The 15,649-nt window shown below is 34.2% G+C and overlaps 7 protein-coding genes across 7 annotated transcripts; 3 read left to right on the plus strand and 4 right to left on the minus strand.

The window, feature by feature from the left end:
- Positions 1 to 259: 259 nt before the first annotated feature.
- On the minus strand, positions 260 to 2,836 carry RO3G_06748 (uncharacterized protein; the record flags this gene model as incomplete). Its single annotated transcript, XM_067661338.1, has 8 exons — positions 260 to 445; positions 495 to 603; positions 653 to 885; positions 940 to 1,959; positions 2,112 to 2,150; positions 2,210 to 2,377; positions 2,554 to 2,572; positions 2,754 to 2,836. 8 exons carry the CDS (start codon positions 2,834 to 2,836, stop codon positions 260 to 262), a joined length of 1,857 nt encoding a protein of 618 aa, XP_067517439.1.
- A 1,442-nt stretch (positions 2,837 to 4,278) lies between these two features.
- Positions 4,279 to 5,091, plus strand: RO3G_06749 (uncharacterized protein; the record flags this gene model as incomplete). Its single annotated transcript, XM_067661339.1, has 1 exon — positions 4,279 to 5,091. One exon carries the CDS (start codon positions 4,279 to 4,281, stop codon positions 5,089 to 5,091), a length of 813 nt encoding a protein of 270 aa, XP_067517440.1.
- A 1,080-nt stretch (positions 5,092 to 6,171) lies between these two features.
- On the minus strand, positions 6,172 to 6,680 carry RO3G_06750 (uncharacterized protein; the record flags this gene model as incomplete). The annotated part of the gene is made up of 2 exons (XM_067661340.1): positions 6,172 to 6,176; positions 6,335 to 6,680. The coding sequence occupies 2 exons, from the start codon at positions 6,678 to 6,680 to the stop codon at positions 6,172 to 6,174; spliced, it is 351 nt and encodes a 116-aa protein (XP_067517441.1).
- Positions 6,681 to 7,236: 556 nt separating this feature from the next.
- Positions 7,237 to 7,554, minus strand: RO3G_06751 (uncharacterized protein; the record flags this gene model as incomplete). The annotated part of the gene is made up of 2 exons (XM_067661341.1): positions 7,237 to 7,502; positions 7,548 to 7,554. 2 exons carry the CDS (start codon positions 7,552 to 7,554, stop codon positions 7,237 to 7,239), a joined length of 273 nt encoding a protein of 90 aa, XP_067517442.1.
- A 2,153-nt stretch (positions 7,555 to 9,707) lies between these two features.
- On the plus strand, positions 9,708 to 12,506 carry RO3G_06752 (uncharacterized protein; the record flags this gene model as incomplete). The annotated part of the gene is made up of 4 exons (XM_067661342.1): positions 9,708 to 9,849; positions 9,914 to 10,802; positions 10,875 to 11,272; positions 11,332 to 12,506. The coding sequence occupies 4 exons, from the start codon at positions 9,708 to 9,710 to the stop codon at positions 12,504 to 12,506; spliced, it is 2,604 nt and encodes an 867-aa protein (XP_067517443.1).
- Positions 12,507 to 13,072: 566 nt separating this feature from the next.
- RO3G_06753 (uncharacterized protein) lies at positions 13,073 to 13,905 on the plus strand (the record flags this gene model as incomplete). The annotated part of the gene is made up of 4 exons (XM_067661343.1): positions 13,073 to 13,125; positions 13,192 to 13,552; positions 13,616 to 13,727; positions 13,886 to 13,905. The coding sequence occupies 4 exons, from the start codon at positions 13,073 to 13,075 to the stop codon at positions 13,903 to 13,905; spliced, it is 546 nt and encodes a 181-aa protein (XP_067517444.1).
- Positions 13,906 to 14,052: 147 nt separating this feature from the next.
- Positions 14,053 to 15,447, minus strand: RO3G_06754 (uncharacterized protein; the record flags this gene model as incomplete). Its single annotated transcript, XM_067661344.1, has 4 exons — positions 14,053 to 14,555; positions 14,718 to 15,232; positions 15,292 to 15,367; positions 15,444 to 15,447. The coding sequence occupies 4 exons, from the start codon at positions 15,445 to 15,447 to the stop codon at positions 14,053 to 14,055; spliced, it is 1,098 nt and encodes a 365-aa protein (XP_067517445.1).
- Positions 15,448 to 15,649: the final 202 nt, after the last annotated feature.

Genomic DNA, 15,649 nt, shown 5'->3' on the forward strand with positions numbered 1-15,649 from the left:
TATTATAATCCACTAGTACGTCGTATATACATATTATTTTTTGCATTGTTCTATGTTTCACATACACTTTAAATAAAAAATGGAATTTTTATTTATTCTTCATCGTTTTCTTTTTAGGGATGGGTGAACGAGATTTTTTTAATTTAGGACAGCCATCACCTGTCATTAAATGGATTTTCCAACCTGATTCATCGGATGGTTGAATGTCAACCATACACAATGGACAGATCATTCTATTGTTTGGATCACTGATATCTATTCACAACGTATTATTAATAAACCCAATACTAAAATATGAATACTTGCTAGGACAAGTCTGCTTTAATGTGTGTTGAAGCCAGTGTTCGATAAGGATTGCTTGATGACATCGAGTACATTCCTTGATTAAATTCGATTTCTCGCAATCATGAAGCATATGTTCATTCAATGTGGATATTTCAGTAATCTATTTTACATGTTTTTATTATTATATTTAATAAAAAATCATGTCTTACCATTTTACACGATGGACAAGTAGTAAGAACAGGACATTCTTTATAATAATGCTTAATGAGTGTATCTTCATTAAATAATGGATTCATTTCATCACAAAAGATACAAACACTTTATATATCATCAGTACACATACCATCCTTATCATCTTCTCACTTACTTGTCTTCATTGTCCGTCATTGGATCCTGTTCTTTTACATCCTTTGATAGCTTACTGCGATTGTTGGTAGTCGCTTTACGTGGGGATGTCTTTCTGGCTGAACTTTTGGTTGCTGGTTTATCAGATCTTTTGATTAATCTCGTACTGTTATTGAAAGCATTTATTTCGGATATTGTCTTTTTGGTATCATTTTTGGTATTGAATGAGCCTTTATTTACAAGCTTCTTTACGGTCTGTATAGTAAAACAATGTTAGCATAGCATATACGGCTCTATACTCTCTTTTACATCTGCCAAGGATAACTTTAATGATTCATCGATATATGAACTAACTGAGCTAAAGCCAACTTGATTCGAAACCGTGATCAACAATTTGACAGCTGCCTCTCGTACTTCCTCATGAGAATGCCTTAGATAAGCAACCACGAATTGCATCACATCATCCACTGACACTATATCTTCTTTTCGTCCCAGCTTACGTACAGTGATCTCCACCAGCTCGATACGAGACTTGGCCTCTTTATAATGATGAATCAATCGATCTGGTTTACCAATATACAGCGGTACAAGCGTATAAGGTGGTGTCGAATACACTTGCACTAATAATAAAATCAAAGATGTCGCATCTCTCCTGATCCTCTCTTGACTATCACTGGTTCGTTTGAGTAGACCACAGAATGTGCGTTCTACCCACTCGATGATCAACTCGATTTCTACCTCAACCTGCTCACAGAAATCGATAAGTTGATGCCAGATAGAGATAGCCAATGCCACAATCGGCTCTCTCGAATCCATAACAGCCTCTTGAATGAGCATCAGCGATGCATTAATATAATCCTCGGGATTATAATCATTGCCATGATGGATGGCCTCATCTATCCTTTGTTCTAATTGGCCCAATCCTCTTCCTCTGCATTTTGATTTGATGCTCAAGATGCATGCTACAGTATCTTCACCAAATACCTGAATGGCTAGTTGGAAAGGTTCTCTTTCCTCTTCCATGATGGGTTCAGGTATACTTTCAGGGTCAATGTCTGGCGATTGCTTAATGGAATCAAGCATGACAAATTCATCATCGTCTTCTTCTTCAAGCACAGACCACTCTTCACTTGATTGCTTTGAACTATTGCTATTACTCTGAGTGATCATTGCGGATCCCTCATGTTCTTCTTCCTCTTCAGGTATCTTTGGTGTGATTGATAACCTTTTTCGTGGCTCTAACGTAAGTAATTGTCCATCGCTAGTGATCCGAATGTCTGCTTGGTTTAATAATGCTTCAGCTGACAATTTGACTTGTTTTATTTCTTCCTAATAAGTTCTATAAGTACTTGTTCCTGCTCCCCACGCATCTAGACTGACTTTTATTTTTTCTGCTTCATCGTAGTCTTTGATTTCAACCGCATGTTGTTTTTCGATCTCAAGATTTGCTAATATATTATTCAAACTGATCATTTTATCACCAAGATATTTATATATTTTGGCTGATTGATATATTTCATCTATACAATTGTATCAGAATACTATTTATCTTTTGTCTATTCACTGTCATACGTTGTACTGCTTCTTCTTCTGCTGCCATCAAGATATTAGCCCATTGAAAAAGTTCTGTTTCAATCATGTATTCTTGCTTAGGAACGTTTTGATGGTTGTCTGTTTCACTTTGAGTAGATAAACTTAATGAACTGTTATCATCAAAATTATCGTTGTATCTTAAAGCAATGTCGTTCTATTTGAAAATAGCAATTAATGTACATGTTTATAGGATTCATGTTTCTTTTTTTTTTTTTACAGGAATAGTAGTAGTAACAGTCGGTATAGACTGACCCTGAATACTTAATGCATGTATTCCCACCTACGCTCACTATCATCAATATATACATAAGCAAAAGTACGGATACTTACTTGATTGAACACATTCAAGCTATTGCTGTGACAGTTTCGGATAACCAATCTAATATACTCACCATCCGTATTTGTCTTTATTGATTTCAGTTCCCGAGCTCGAAATTGTGCACCAGCGTTATTATCAAAACGAACAAAACTTTCTTGAAGTGATTAATACGCTTTTTTTTTTTTTTTTTTTTTTTCCATTATCTTTCTACCCTAATCTTGTGAATTCAATCATCATGTCATCACTTGTTTCTGGCACAAGACATTCTTTTAATGAGCCAATATAAACATCCATTTTAGTTGCAATTTTAAAATGATGTGATAATATCTCAATTTTATTTATGCGTGCTGGTCCTGAAGTTAAATGAACAATCAAATCTTGGGGATATTCAGGACATCTACTGTAAGCGTTATTCTATTGTGCCCTTTTATTCACTTTCAAATATTACTTGGTTGTTTGCCAGCCTTTGCATTTTTCTGAAAAAAGTTCTTTTCCATTTTTTACTAGTAATTGCTCAGGACTATAATCGTCATCCCAAGAAGAGCAATGAGCAACTTCATAAAGAAGCGAACTGTCAGTCATTGACCCGAAAGTAAATAAAAAAAAAAAAGGGAGAAAAAAGGAGGACGAGAGAAACAAAACAAAAATATACTTTTTTTTTTATTTTTATTTCCATATAATAAACTCGTGATTCCATTTCCCAATAGAGACACACAGTAGTCTCTGTTTATATCTCACACATCTTTTACATATGGTTTAAAAAAAAAAAAAAAAAAAAAAAAAGAAGTCATTGTGTGAAGAGAGAGAAAAAAAAGTCATAAATGCAGTTGAGATGTATCACAAATCACAGCATATAAAACTATTCAAATTTCACTTTATTGAGACATTTCTCTTTATAGGCGTTAGTTACAGTTGCCGTGGTAATAGCTTCGGTATCAAATGCTTATTATTATTTTTTTCTTTCTAAATGATGAGTTTCTTAATATAAAACAAAAAGAGTAAGCTTATTACACATAAAACACGTGCTGATCTGTTGCTGTTATTCAAATTCTCTAGACATTGTTCTCCTACTCTTAGATGATTTATAGCCTTGAACGCTCTTTTTTAGACTCTTTGAGGCCAGGAAAGCATTTTTACAGTTTGCTCTATGAAACAGTATCTTCTATAGTCAAGGCACTGAGCCGTATTAGCATAATGAATCATCAATATTGAATACAGAAGCGATGGAATTAGATGTGATGGGCTGACATTGACCTTTTTTTAACAAAAAAAAAAAAAAAAAAAAAAAAAAAAAAAAAAAAAAAGACGAGAAGCATGGTTATTCTTGCAGACCCTTTTATTTCTCCCCACATGTAGGACATTCACCTTAATAATTTCCTTATTTTGCTGAGAAAAAAAACAAGAATAGGATGCCAAGCATTTGATATTATTTTTACTTATAAATTTTATTTTTGATAATATCCAACGCTCAATCAAATCTTTGATTGCTTTATAATACGCTTTTTATGTAAATTTCAAATAAAAATAGAGCGCCTTCTTTTTTCCTTTTTCTATAACCATTAGGCGATTACATAGAAACGAATTAATTTAATTTTCAATTAAAAGCAGAAAATTATAAATTAATGCAACTTACACCTGCATCCACAGAACGTCACACAATCATTGTTCTTTCTTTTTAATAAAAGAAAAGGACGATTTAGAAGCTTTACATTCTTTTCTTTCTTTTCTTATTAACAATGTTGGACTTTACACGAATCTCAAACAGTAACATAAAACGATCAAAAAAACCAAAGCCATTATTTGGCATATTTCGTACCAAGACCTCAGAAGTAAAAAACCCAGAACCAACCTATTTACCCACACAGACATTATCGTCCAAACCTTTGACTCTAGGCATCCGACAGTTTTCCCAACCAAAGCGTCCTAGATCAAAATCAGATGGCAATTCAACAAATCGACTCTTTAACGAAAGAGAAATGGCACTTAAAAAGTTATGTCAAAAAGAATTACAACACAATCCTCAATCGTTGGTCGACTCATTACCATTATTAATCTCTCCTACGTTTCATCTACCTGCAGTGCCTCCTGTCCCTATAAATTACCGAAAGCCCAATATCAGAAAGATCTCATCTGCTCATGATTTACAGAAAGCCAAAAAATTACATCAAGCCTCCATCTATCAATCGTCTTCTCCTCCTTTACCAGAAATATCAAGATCAAAATCTTTAAGCAACATACATCAACGCAAAAAAGTACTCAAGCATCTAAATACAGCAACAGTGGCTACGTTTTCGAGACAAGATGATGATGATGTACCACTTGTATTCTTGCAGTCACTTGCAAGCAAATCTTCTTCATTATTGAATGATTCAGGAGAAGATGACGATATGGATTTGATACCAATAGCTAAATTAAATCACCTGCTATCAAACACTCAAGAACTGTATCTCACTGCAGCAGATAAATATAAAGAAAAAGTCAGAGAAAGGTTACTACTGGATGATGATAATATCCCAATCTCGCAAAACTTTTCAAGAAGGCATAAATAAAAATAAAAGCTTAGATTAGAGTGTGTAATTCTAGTGAATTAAAACAAATCTCGCTTACTGTTAACAATTGTACTTTATCGATCCATCACAACGAAGCTGAACATCCATTGTTCAGGACTAATTTAAAATTAAAATTACGAATTCTTATAAAGTAAAAAGATTTTGAGATACATAAAATTACAGTCATCTTGTTTCAATGAAAGGAATTAGATATGATTTTGAACAATACATTGAATATAATTTAGAATCATTGATAACCTTATCCTCAATACAGATCAATAAGATACTTTGATTAGATTTTAATATTAAGCTCACATAGTCAAATAGATGACATGATTACAATATAATTTACTGATAACATGAGCATCTTGAATATAGAATAATGATTACTTACCAGATTAATAGTCACGTAAGCATCCATCCTGGCCAAGGTATTATTATTACAAAACAGTCATCCAAATAACCTGTTGACAATACAAACAAAGGAACAGTCCAAAAGAATGATTAGAAACAGTAATCATCTATTCTATCAATTGTTTATAAGTCTGTCCTAAGGCTTCTTTCATATCATGACTATAAACACTCTCACTTTTTTGCCTGTAGAATCTATTCTGATTTTAGTTATGTATTAGTTGATTTAATAAAAAGGCGCCAAGTTCTAACTGTATACCTTTATCTTTGGTATATTATATCCTAAAAAGCTCTCTTTTCTAAACGATGAGAACAGGAAATGATCATTGCATCATCTAAGGTTGCAAACCCAATGGGTATATTCTTTGATTTATATATTAAGCAAGATGATGATAAGTTCTAATGACGTTCCAATTACTACAGTGAATCTACAATATAAATTGATAATCCTAAATCAGCGTATTCAGGAAAACAGAAATAAAATATCAAATCAGTTATGGTAATCTATTCTATTGTTTGTGTAAAGTTTATGAAATGTGTATTCAAAGCATTAGATTGCTTGTATTCTTGTTTATCATTTTCATAGATCAAGAGTTACTTAAGGATAAAAGATAAATTATAGTGTAAGTTTTAGAGTGTAATGTGGTTCGAATGCTATACAAATTGCATCTATGCTATAAAATCAACATTTATATATCAGGTATATACGTTATTCCGAAATTAGTGGTATACCTTTGAGAAAGAAAAAAATTCGTGCAAATAAAAGAGAAAAGATAGTGCAGCAACCAAATGTTAACAATCAAAGTACCAACTTATTCAAGTTCAAGCTTACCAAAATGCATCCAGGGTAAAAGTGCTTTGAAGACCAATATATCGATGCTTTCTATCTTGTCTTTTTTAGGGAATGTGACACCCACATCATATGTTTGAATTGTTCCACGAAATCGAAGTACATCAAGTTCCTGAGGTTTTAAAACTGCGCAATTCATATCAATTAACTCGGCCGGGAGGTCCACTTTATTGATGCCATTAGTCCACCAACGTTCAAGAATATTTTGGCAGAGAATCTTACTATCAATTGTTGCATAGGCAGGTATCCAAGTTCTGCGAAGAGGAAAACAGTTAAAAATAGGTAATTTGAGAGCTTCAAATAAGAGAGCAAGCTGATAGAAGGCCATCATATGTTTATATGGGTTAGCTTTGGCATCACAATAAATATTATTCTTTTCGAATGTGTATTGAATGGGATATGAAGACAAGATAGGTGTTAGTCTTTGCAAAGCTTGGATGTAAATAGGATCTTGAAAAGGAAGATTAATAGAAGATGGATCAACAATTCTAAAAGCTAAAATTTCTTTAAATTATCTTTCTGGAAGTGTGGTTTGTTCATATATTTCGTTGGAGATTGCTTCATTGTCGACGACTTCTTCTTGCCTCTGTATAGCCAAGTGTATTCTTCTTTGCCGAATTGGTAGTAAGGTATTGATTGCATGGCAAAAAGGATTACCAAAATGAGCTCCAATATTATTGATATAAGCAATATATTTTCAATCCTTCTATTGAAGATGATTGTTGGGCGTATTTGAGTTCGGGCCTTTCATAAGTAGTATTATCGAGGTATCTTTGAATGTATTGACCAATGAATGTACGTCTGCGAGGTGTCGCCTAACCCACATGGCCACAACGATAATGCACTAAAGATAACCATACCTCAGAAAAGAAATCTTTGTTAACTTAAGAAGCGACATCAAATTTGCCATCATCTTGATGTGCGCATAGAAATATGAATTTGGATAAGGAGTAGGCATGCGTTGTAGTAGCATGGATGATGTTTACGAACACCCCCAATCGCTCGCGACACTGCTCGTTCCAGCCAATACCATCGATACATGATTTAACAGATAAAATACGATCACCAGAAGCAAGAGTACCAGTAACACTTATGGTGCCAGATGAAGTACTCGGTTGAAGATCTTCATTCATGGTGAAAGCTAGTATTACTAATGAAATAGGAAAGATATGAGATATCAATTACTATTTCATACCAAGCATGATTTACCTGTGTGGATCAGTATGTAATTAATGCTGCCACGAATTAATAATGTGAAGGTATAATTGCAGGATTGATAAAAGTAAGAGAAAGAAGAAGATAGAGGTGTATTTATATAGCGGTGTGATCTTTCCAAATTAGTGAAAACCAAATAAGTCAGATGCTATAGAGTTTTTTTAGATAGAAGCAAAGTATTTTTTATTACAGTGTATTTATTTTAAGGAGGCTTAATCATAATTTCTTTATCTTGAGATGCATATTAATCGGGACTTCTCATAAGATCTAGTTGCCGACTCAGGTAATCATAAGTTGTTAAAGATCCTTGTGTGTTGTCCTTCGCAGTTGTTGTTTAGCCCCTTTTATTATTTTTTAGCCCTCTTCGTAATTTTTTCTGTGAGTGTAGATCAGTTTTTTTGTATCAATATACCATTGGCCTGACAATCGCCAGTGGCACCAATTTCTTCATCTTCGAGGAGATATGTGTCAATACTCAGTGCCAGTAGTGGTTTAGCTACTGATCTACCAGCAGAAAGATGACGCACAGTAAGTTTTGGAGCTGTATACACCTTGATTATTGATGTAAAGAAAATGCTCGCGGATTTCAACAAATTGATATATACCAAGTTTCCATCCATATATCATGACATAAACGGGCAATGCTTTGGATTTCATTTATATCACAAACTAAAGCTAATCAAAGTATGCTACTACTTTTCATTTATTTATCATGTAAGAATTAAATCCAGTCTCTGTATCATTTCTTAAAAGTGTTCGAAATTTCCTCTTCAAAAACACAGCTAAGGCACATCCAGTTACGAAAAAGTATACAAATTGAACTAAGCAATAAAGTTTTAGTGTCATTTTTGGAGTTCATATAATGAATATACTTAAGAAGACTAATAAATATTTGAAAGCTATACGAAGAGGTCTTCAAGTAGGATTAAATTCAAACAAAATACAATTTAATTTGCTTTGACTTGGGATGATTCAAATGAATCCTTACTAAAAACGGATAATTAATGGGTTTTTCTCGTAATTTGCTAGCTTGAAAAGAAAATATACAAAAGCCTCTGAAAATAATCAGTATAAACAACACAATGGAATAAGTATGCCAATCGCCTAATATATGAAAGATATTCGCTAGTTATTGTGGGTTCAATAGTGACAACGATAATTAATTTTTTTTTAAAATGCTTTAGTTAATCAAAAGCTGTAGGATGAATTCATATTTTACAGTTATATAGGCTATAAGCATCATGTCATAAAAACTTACTATTGAAACGACAAAGCTTAAATATAATTGATACTAATCTTCAAATTATAAATAAATCATAAATGATATAGACATAATCAATATCCGCAGCTTATCAGATCATTTTTTATTGCAAATTAGCAAAGCCAAAGTGAAAACAACACTGAAAAATACAAAAATAGAAAACAGATCGTGTACGATAGTAAAAAGAGGAGTACTTCTTTGAATGGCGTGAGTTTTACTTTATATATTGACGACAAAAAAGTGAGGTGACCATTTTAGCCAATCAACTATTTTGATTCGCAAGAAACAATGATAAAAAGTGGCCTGCTGTTATAACCCCAACCTCGTCTCAATCATTAAAGAAATAAAAGTAGTTGATATACCTATTCATAGAAGCTTTTCTTTTCTTCTTTATACAAATCATAACAGATTATGCTGCAAATCCTACCTGATTTGGATTTTGACGCATATTTTGAAGTAGCTGAATCAAATCAACAGAACACTAGTATGCTTCATAACAAGAATAATCAACAATCTTCACATAACCCACAGACTTCATCAAGCAACAGCCATGAAAAACAGGTACCTCCCTCGATGAATTCTTCAAGTAGCATACAGAATCACTGCTTGCCTCCTTTACTTAATCAGCAACAGCAAAGTTTTGATTTCTTTAGCTGGGGTTTCCAAGCTCGTCCATCTTCTTCCCAAATGCCTTATTCAGAGTCGCCATTGTCGTCTGATGGATGCACTTCAAACACCTTATCACCAGAAACTAGTCCTCCTTTATATTCAATGTATAATATAGGGGATGAAGCAAATAAGGCATTGAATAGTTTTTTTGCAAGCAATAGTAAAAAGTCAAATTCATTTTCTTTACATCAAGGCACTTCGGGTATCAACATGTCAACGATGCTGACTCACGGACGGTCATCCGAGAAAGAAATTAGTGATAACTCTATTAGCTTGCCTTCTCCACCACTTGATGGCCCATTAACGGACGCCTTTCCATCTATTCATCAATGGTACCAACTAGAAAGTAGGAGTAAGATAAACACCTATTTCTTTTATCTTTTATTCCTAACTCTCAATTTTGATATTTGCTTTAGGTCCTAATCATTCTACGAGTAGCAAAGAAAGCAAAAATGATGGTAATTACTGGAGAAACACTACAAGAAAAGCAAATGTAAGAACAACTAGCGATTCCAATATTGTCCTTGCCCCAAGAAAGCAACTGAAGAAAGTAGCTCATAATGTTATTGAAAAACGCTACAGGAATAACATTAATGACCGTATACATGAATTAAAGAATGCTGTACCGGCTCTTTATAAAGCTCGTATCAGTAGTGGTTCTGGTAAATTCAACCACCATGACAAAGATGAGGATGACTTTAGTGATTCTGAAACTGAAATTGTTGATGGCGTTGAAGTTGCCAAGAAACTCAATAAGGCGACTATCTTAAAGAAAGCAACAGAGTATATTCACTTCTTAAAGACGACAAATGAAAAGGCAGATAAAGAAAACTTGATTCTTCAACAAATTGTTGCTCAAATGCCTGGTGGTCAAGAAGTCTTGTCAAGATTTCTTTATCAAAAGGCTGAATTTGAAAAATCTGAAGCTGAAAGATTAGCACGCGAACGACGTGATGCACAAGAGAAAGAACGAATAGAAAGGCAGAAACTACTTCGCGAAAGAGCAGCAGAAAGAGCAGCATTAGCTCAACTCTTACCCAAGTCAGAGAGAAAGCCTTACCGACGCCGCCAGTCTAGAAAATTGTCAGGAAAATCCAAAGACTCCTCTGGGGATGAAACTAGTAGTGGGAATAACAAGATGCTCATGGCTGCTTTTATGTGCTTTGTCTTCTTTACAACTTCTCCTTATAATACCTCACAGCTGCAATACCACGATAGCTTGGAATACTCTGATGTTGGCAGTGTTAGTCATCAAATCGGACTTTATCGTGGACATTTACAGCACACCATAGCATATAGATTCTGGTAAATGCAAATACTAATTGCATCATCTCAGTTTTATTTTTGGCTTACATATTGAATCACTTTTTTATTTAGGCCAGTTGTTTATTATATGCTATATGCCTTCGGTATTTTTTACATTTGTCTGATTCCTCTAGCCTACCATTGGCTGCAGCCTCGACCTATAAAAAAATCAAAAAAATGCCTTGACCATTGCCACTATTCTAATGAGGTTCCTATCGCCTGGCGCCGTCTCTACCTAAATCTCGTTCAACGTGTTAACAAATTCTCAGCTTCTGTTACTTTGAAGTACAATAGCGATGTTAATTCTACTATATCCACAATGCTTGATACTATTACCAATCTGTTGTATGTTCTTGTTCCTTGCTCTGTGATTAAGAGTTTTCGTAAAAAATTCAAAGCAACAAGTAATATAAGAGAGCTCTCAGATGTCAACGCTAAAATCCGTTTAAATGAAGTTGAATGTTTAGGAGGTAAGTTTTCTGCACACAAAATTATTTTAATGTGACCAATAACTCCTATATTTTTATAGGCAATCCAAACATTACTCGTCTTAGCATGCTACATTCTTCTATTGACATGCTTACTCAGCTTCATGAAATAAAGTGTACCAGCAATTATATTTCCTTCTATGGATATGAAATTATTGCCAGAGCACATGCGACTATAGCTCTTCAATTAGAACTCTGCTCAATCCCTTTTATTTCTTCGTATTTGGCCCCCTATCATTGGACAAAGGCACTCGAACTCTTGTCTAGAAAATTGGAACAAGCAGAAAAAGATGCACAGACCAGCAACAGGTTAACCACAAATCAATGGAGTAATTCTGAGTGGCATAATCAAGTGTTACGTATGCTCACTGCTCGCAACGGCTTCAACAGCTGCTCTTGCATTTCTCTTGATATCCTTAGAACATCTAATAAAAGAATTTGTCGAAATATCCTTTATTCATTTGTTCTCCCTTATATCATCTCTCCTTTGGATCTAGAACTGTATTGGCAACAGCTTAACAGCCTCAAACACTGTTGGCTTGCTTACTTAGATGGTGTACATCCAGTTTTTTCTGAAGGACAATTGAATCAGATGCTTTCTGTTTCGGTTACCACAACTGCTTCTAGTTATATGTTACAATGGTGGGTCCGTGTAGGATTAGCCCTAGAGTCGCTTCATAAGGAGCAACAGGAGAACATGGATATCCTTTCTGAATATGCGCGAATGAAAACAAAGGCTATTATTGTCAATAGTCATAGCTCCTTTAATCTCCTACAAAGGTACCAAATTATGATGTATAGCTTAATTGAAGCCACACGCTCCCTTGTACAGAATAACGAGCTTGACAAGGTCCCTTTTTTGTTTGAAAGGGTTATCCAACATTGGAATGCTTCGAAAAAATGTATCCGACAGATTGCTTCTACCAATCCCATATTAGATCCTTCAAGTAATTGTGAAGCAAACGTCTTTGCTTTAGCTACTCTTGCCGTGAATACTCGTGCTCTCAAAGAACTTCTCATATATCAAAGTAGTATTTCAAGGAGCCAGCCTATGCCCCTTTATTTCTCTAATATTCAAATATCTACTTATATCGTTCATGTTAGAGGTCAGATTTTACATGATTTAGATTCTCCTTATGCAAAAATCTTATCCACAAAACGGAAGAATCGTATTCAATTGCTTATTTGTCAAGCGGACAACGCTTTGAGTTTATAATTAGTTAGCTTGTTTTTATTATTATTAGTGTCTGTTATGGGTTTTTTTTTTATTCTATATTACTGCAGTTTTATATTTACATTGTATCTTGCTTCGTGTTTAAAATATACCTTTCTATTTTCTTGTTATACATAAACATTGAATATTTTGTTCTCTCTTTTATTATTATGATAGCAAAAAAAAATGTTACACATTATCGGATACAATTGTTGAGCCAGGTTTTAATCAAACGGAGCATGCAACCATAATACGTCATTGTTTCATTGTATAGCTGCTTTTCAAGAGAAAAGATATGGCTCATTATTTTTTTATACTCTCAATTATTGTCTATTAGTTAAATTAATTAAAAGAAAGCCCATGAAAAGAAGGATTGCTTTACAATATGTGCATTGTTGTAAAGCAGGATATTATTTTTAAAACAATAAGAGCTTTAGACTGTATCTGCAGCTCATTTATTAACAATAAAAACTCAGCAAGTCAATGAGTTTAAAGGTATAAATAGCAATCAATTTCGTTGATTACAAGTCTTATTTCCTTGCTTCGAAAAAAAAAAGAACGTTTAAAATATGAGTAATTATCAAGGTGGACGTCCCAAGGAAGATAATATTATTCGTTATGGGTAAATCATTATTTCTAAACTCATCATATATATTCACGACTTTATAACGCGTCTTTTCTGAGGCAGTGATCATATCTCTCTCAAGCATATAGGCACTAATCGCTATCTTGCTTCTAAGCCTGAAACTTACAATGGTGGTTCATTCCAACAAAAGATCTTCACAAGCGAAGGGTCACCCAGTGATGAAAGCACCTGGATTGTCCTCCCTCCTGTCGTAACTGAAGAAGAACCTGGATATGAAGTTGGTTGGGACGACCCTGTTCGTCTCAAGCATCTTACTACCCGTGTCAACTTACATTCACATGAAATTCAAAGCCCTGTTTCAGGACAACAAGAGGTTGCTGGTTTTGGAAATGACGATACTACTGATGAAAATGATGTTTGGAAAGTTCAACAATTTGATGAAGATGATGACCAATACGATGACGTGAGTATATAGAAAGAATGCTAAGAACAAGCATTATTAACAAGTTTTTCTTATGAAAATCAGTTTTGGCGCGTTGGACAACCCTTTATCCTTCGTCATATCAAAACTAGCAAGCTTCTCCATTCTCATGATGTTGTGTTAGAAGAAGAAGCCAATGAAGTTTCTGGATTCGAAGGTACTGATGACAATGACAAGTGGGTTGTTTCTTTTGATTAAAGTGTTTCATCGATATGCTTGTCCTTTTTTGTATATCTTATGATTATGAATAAAACTACTATGTTTGTATATTTTATATAGTTTTTTTTTTTTTTTTTTTTTTTTTTTTTTTTTTAGGCTATAATAAGAGTGTATGAAGTACAACTTAGCTAAAAGAAAAGTTTAGATCAGTACCAGTTTAAAGAGCAGTAGAAATAAAGACGTTTATTATGATATAATTATACATGTATTAGATACATTTATACGCAAAAGAAAAAAAAAGAATATATTATACATAAGCAAAATCATAGCTCATCTTCATGTTGAACGTAATTCTTTCTTGAGTTTGCTTCTACATCCGATATACGCTGTGGTGCTTTAGGAGCCATAATCTTGTTACTTTCTAGAAGCATTGTCACAAAGCACATCACTATTGTGGCAGCCGTCATACCCATTGTAACAATTTTTCCCAGGCGGAATGCAGGCGCATCCGATACTTCCCAAGCTTTAACGTTGATAAAGTTTGGGGCCAAATTACCAATTGAGTTAATGATTGCAATAGCCAGAGCACGAGTTTCTTGATCGCAAGAATAGATTTCATTGACCCAGGTCATCATAATAGGTGCAACACCAAAAATAGGCGGCACCATATAAGCACAAACAAACAAAAGACCAACAGGCACATCTCCTCCATTAACAGCAACCAGAACAATATACCAAATTAGGGTAAAAATACCCCCAGCAAGGATATGATAAGGGCGTTTTCCAAACCTATCTGACAAGTAACCTTGTGTAATAATAACAATACCTACCCAAATCCAAATAGGCACCATCATGTAATTTGCAAATGAAGCTTCATATCCCATTGATTTAAGTATTATTGGAAAGTTTTGCAGTATTCCCATACCCATTTGAAAGCAGATGAACATGCAGGTGAATAAATAAATAAAGGGGGTAGTAAATAAATTACGCAGGGTCACCATATTTAAGCCAGTAATTACAGTTCTCTTGCCTTGTCGTTCAAGACGTTGGACAGCCACTTCACGCATATCTCCTGTGATGAAAGGAGTGTTGTAAGGAAAGTCAGGCAAAAGAAAGAACCCAGTAATGCCAATGACTACCGCAATAAGACCTTCGATAATAAAGAGCCATTTCCAACCACGCATACCGTGAACTCCATCAAGGTTTTGCGAAATCGCACCAGAAATGAGACCACTAAAGGCACCAGAGACCTGTGAACCAGCCACAAATACACAAGTACGCATTGCCAATTCTTCTTTGGTATACCAAGAGCCAAGTAAAAATATAATACCAGGATAAAAGGCTGCTTCTGCAAATCCGAGACAAATACGAAGGCCATATAGGCCCTGGTAGTTTTTGACTAATGCCATGAAACAAACAACAGCACCCCAAAGGAAAACAACAAGAGGTAGCATGATACTCGGTCGAACTTTTGTTATGATATAGTTTGAAGGAATTTGTAGCCTGGAGAAGAAATATTAACAAATCAAATTATGTATTATTTTGAACGTTGGATCATATACACAATATAACCAATAAAGAACATTGTAACTGCCCAATTGTATTGATTTTCCACAAGGCCCAAGTCCTCTTTTAGCCCTGTAGTGTATGCATTTGCTGATTTTATAAACCACTTAAGTATTTCATGTTATCATCTAAAATCTTTTTTATTTACGCATATTGTTTCTATCTAAGCCATTTGCGAAGTATCCGAAAAATGCCCAAATCATTAAACGGTAATCAAGTTTTCTCACCAGCTTTTTTTCGATTTCAGTAGTATTAGCAAAAGGATATTTATTGTAGGGCTGTCCTTCATCCAAACTAGCTTCACTGATTTGATCTGATTTCGTACAATTCATTTTTTCCCTATATAATCTTTAG

Source organism: Rhizopus delemar, genomic scaffold (assembly GCF_000149305.1).
Source record: "Rhizopus delemar RA 99-880 supercont3.5 genomic scaffold, whole genome shotgun sequence".
In the NCBI taxonomy this organism is placed as follows: domain Eukaryota; kingdom Fungi; phylum Mucoromycota; class Mucoromycetes; order Mucorales; family Rhizopodaceae; genus Rhizopus; species Rhizopus delemar.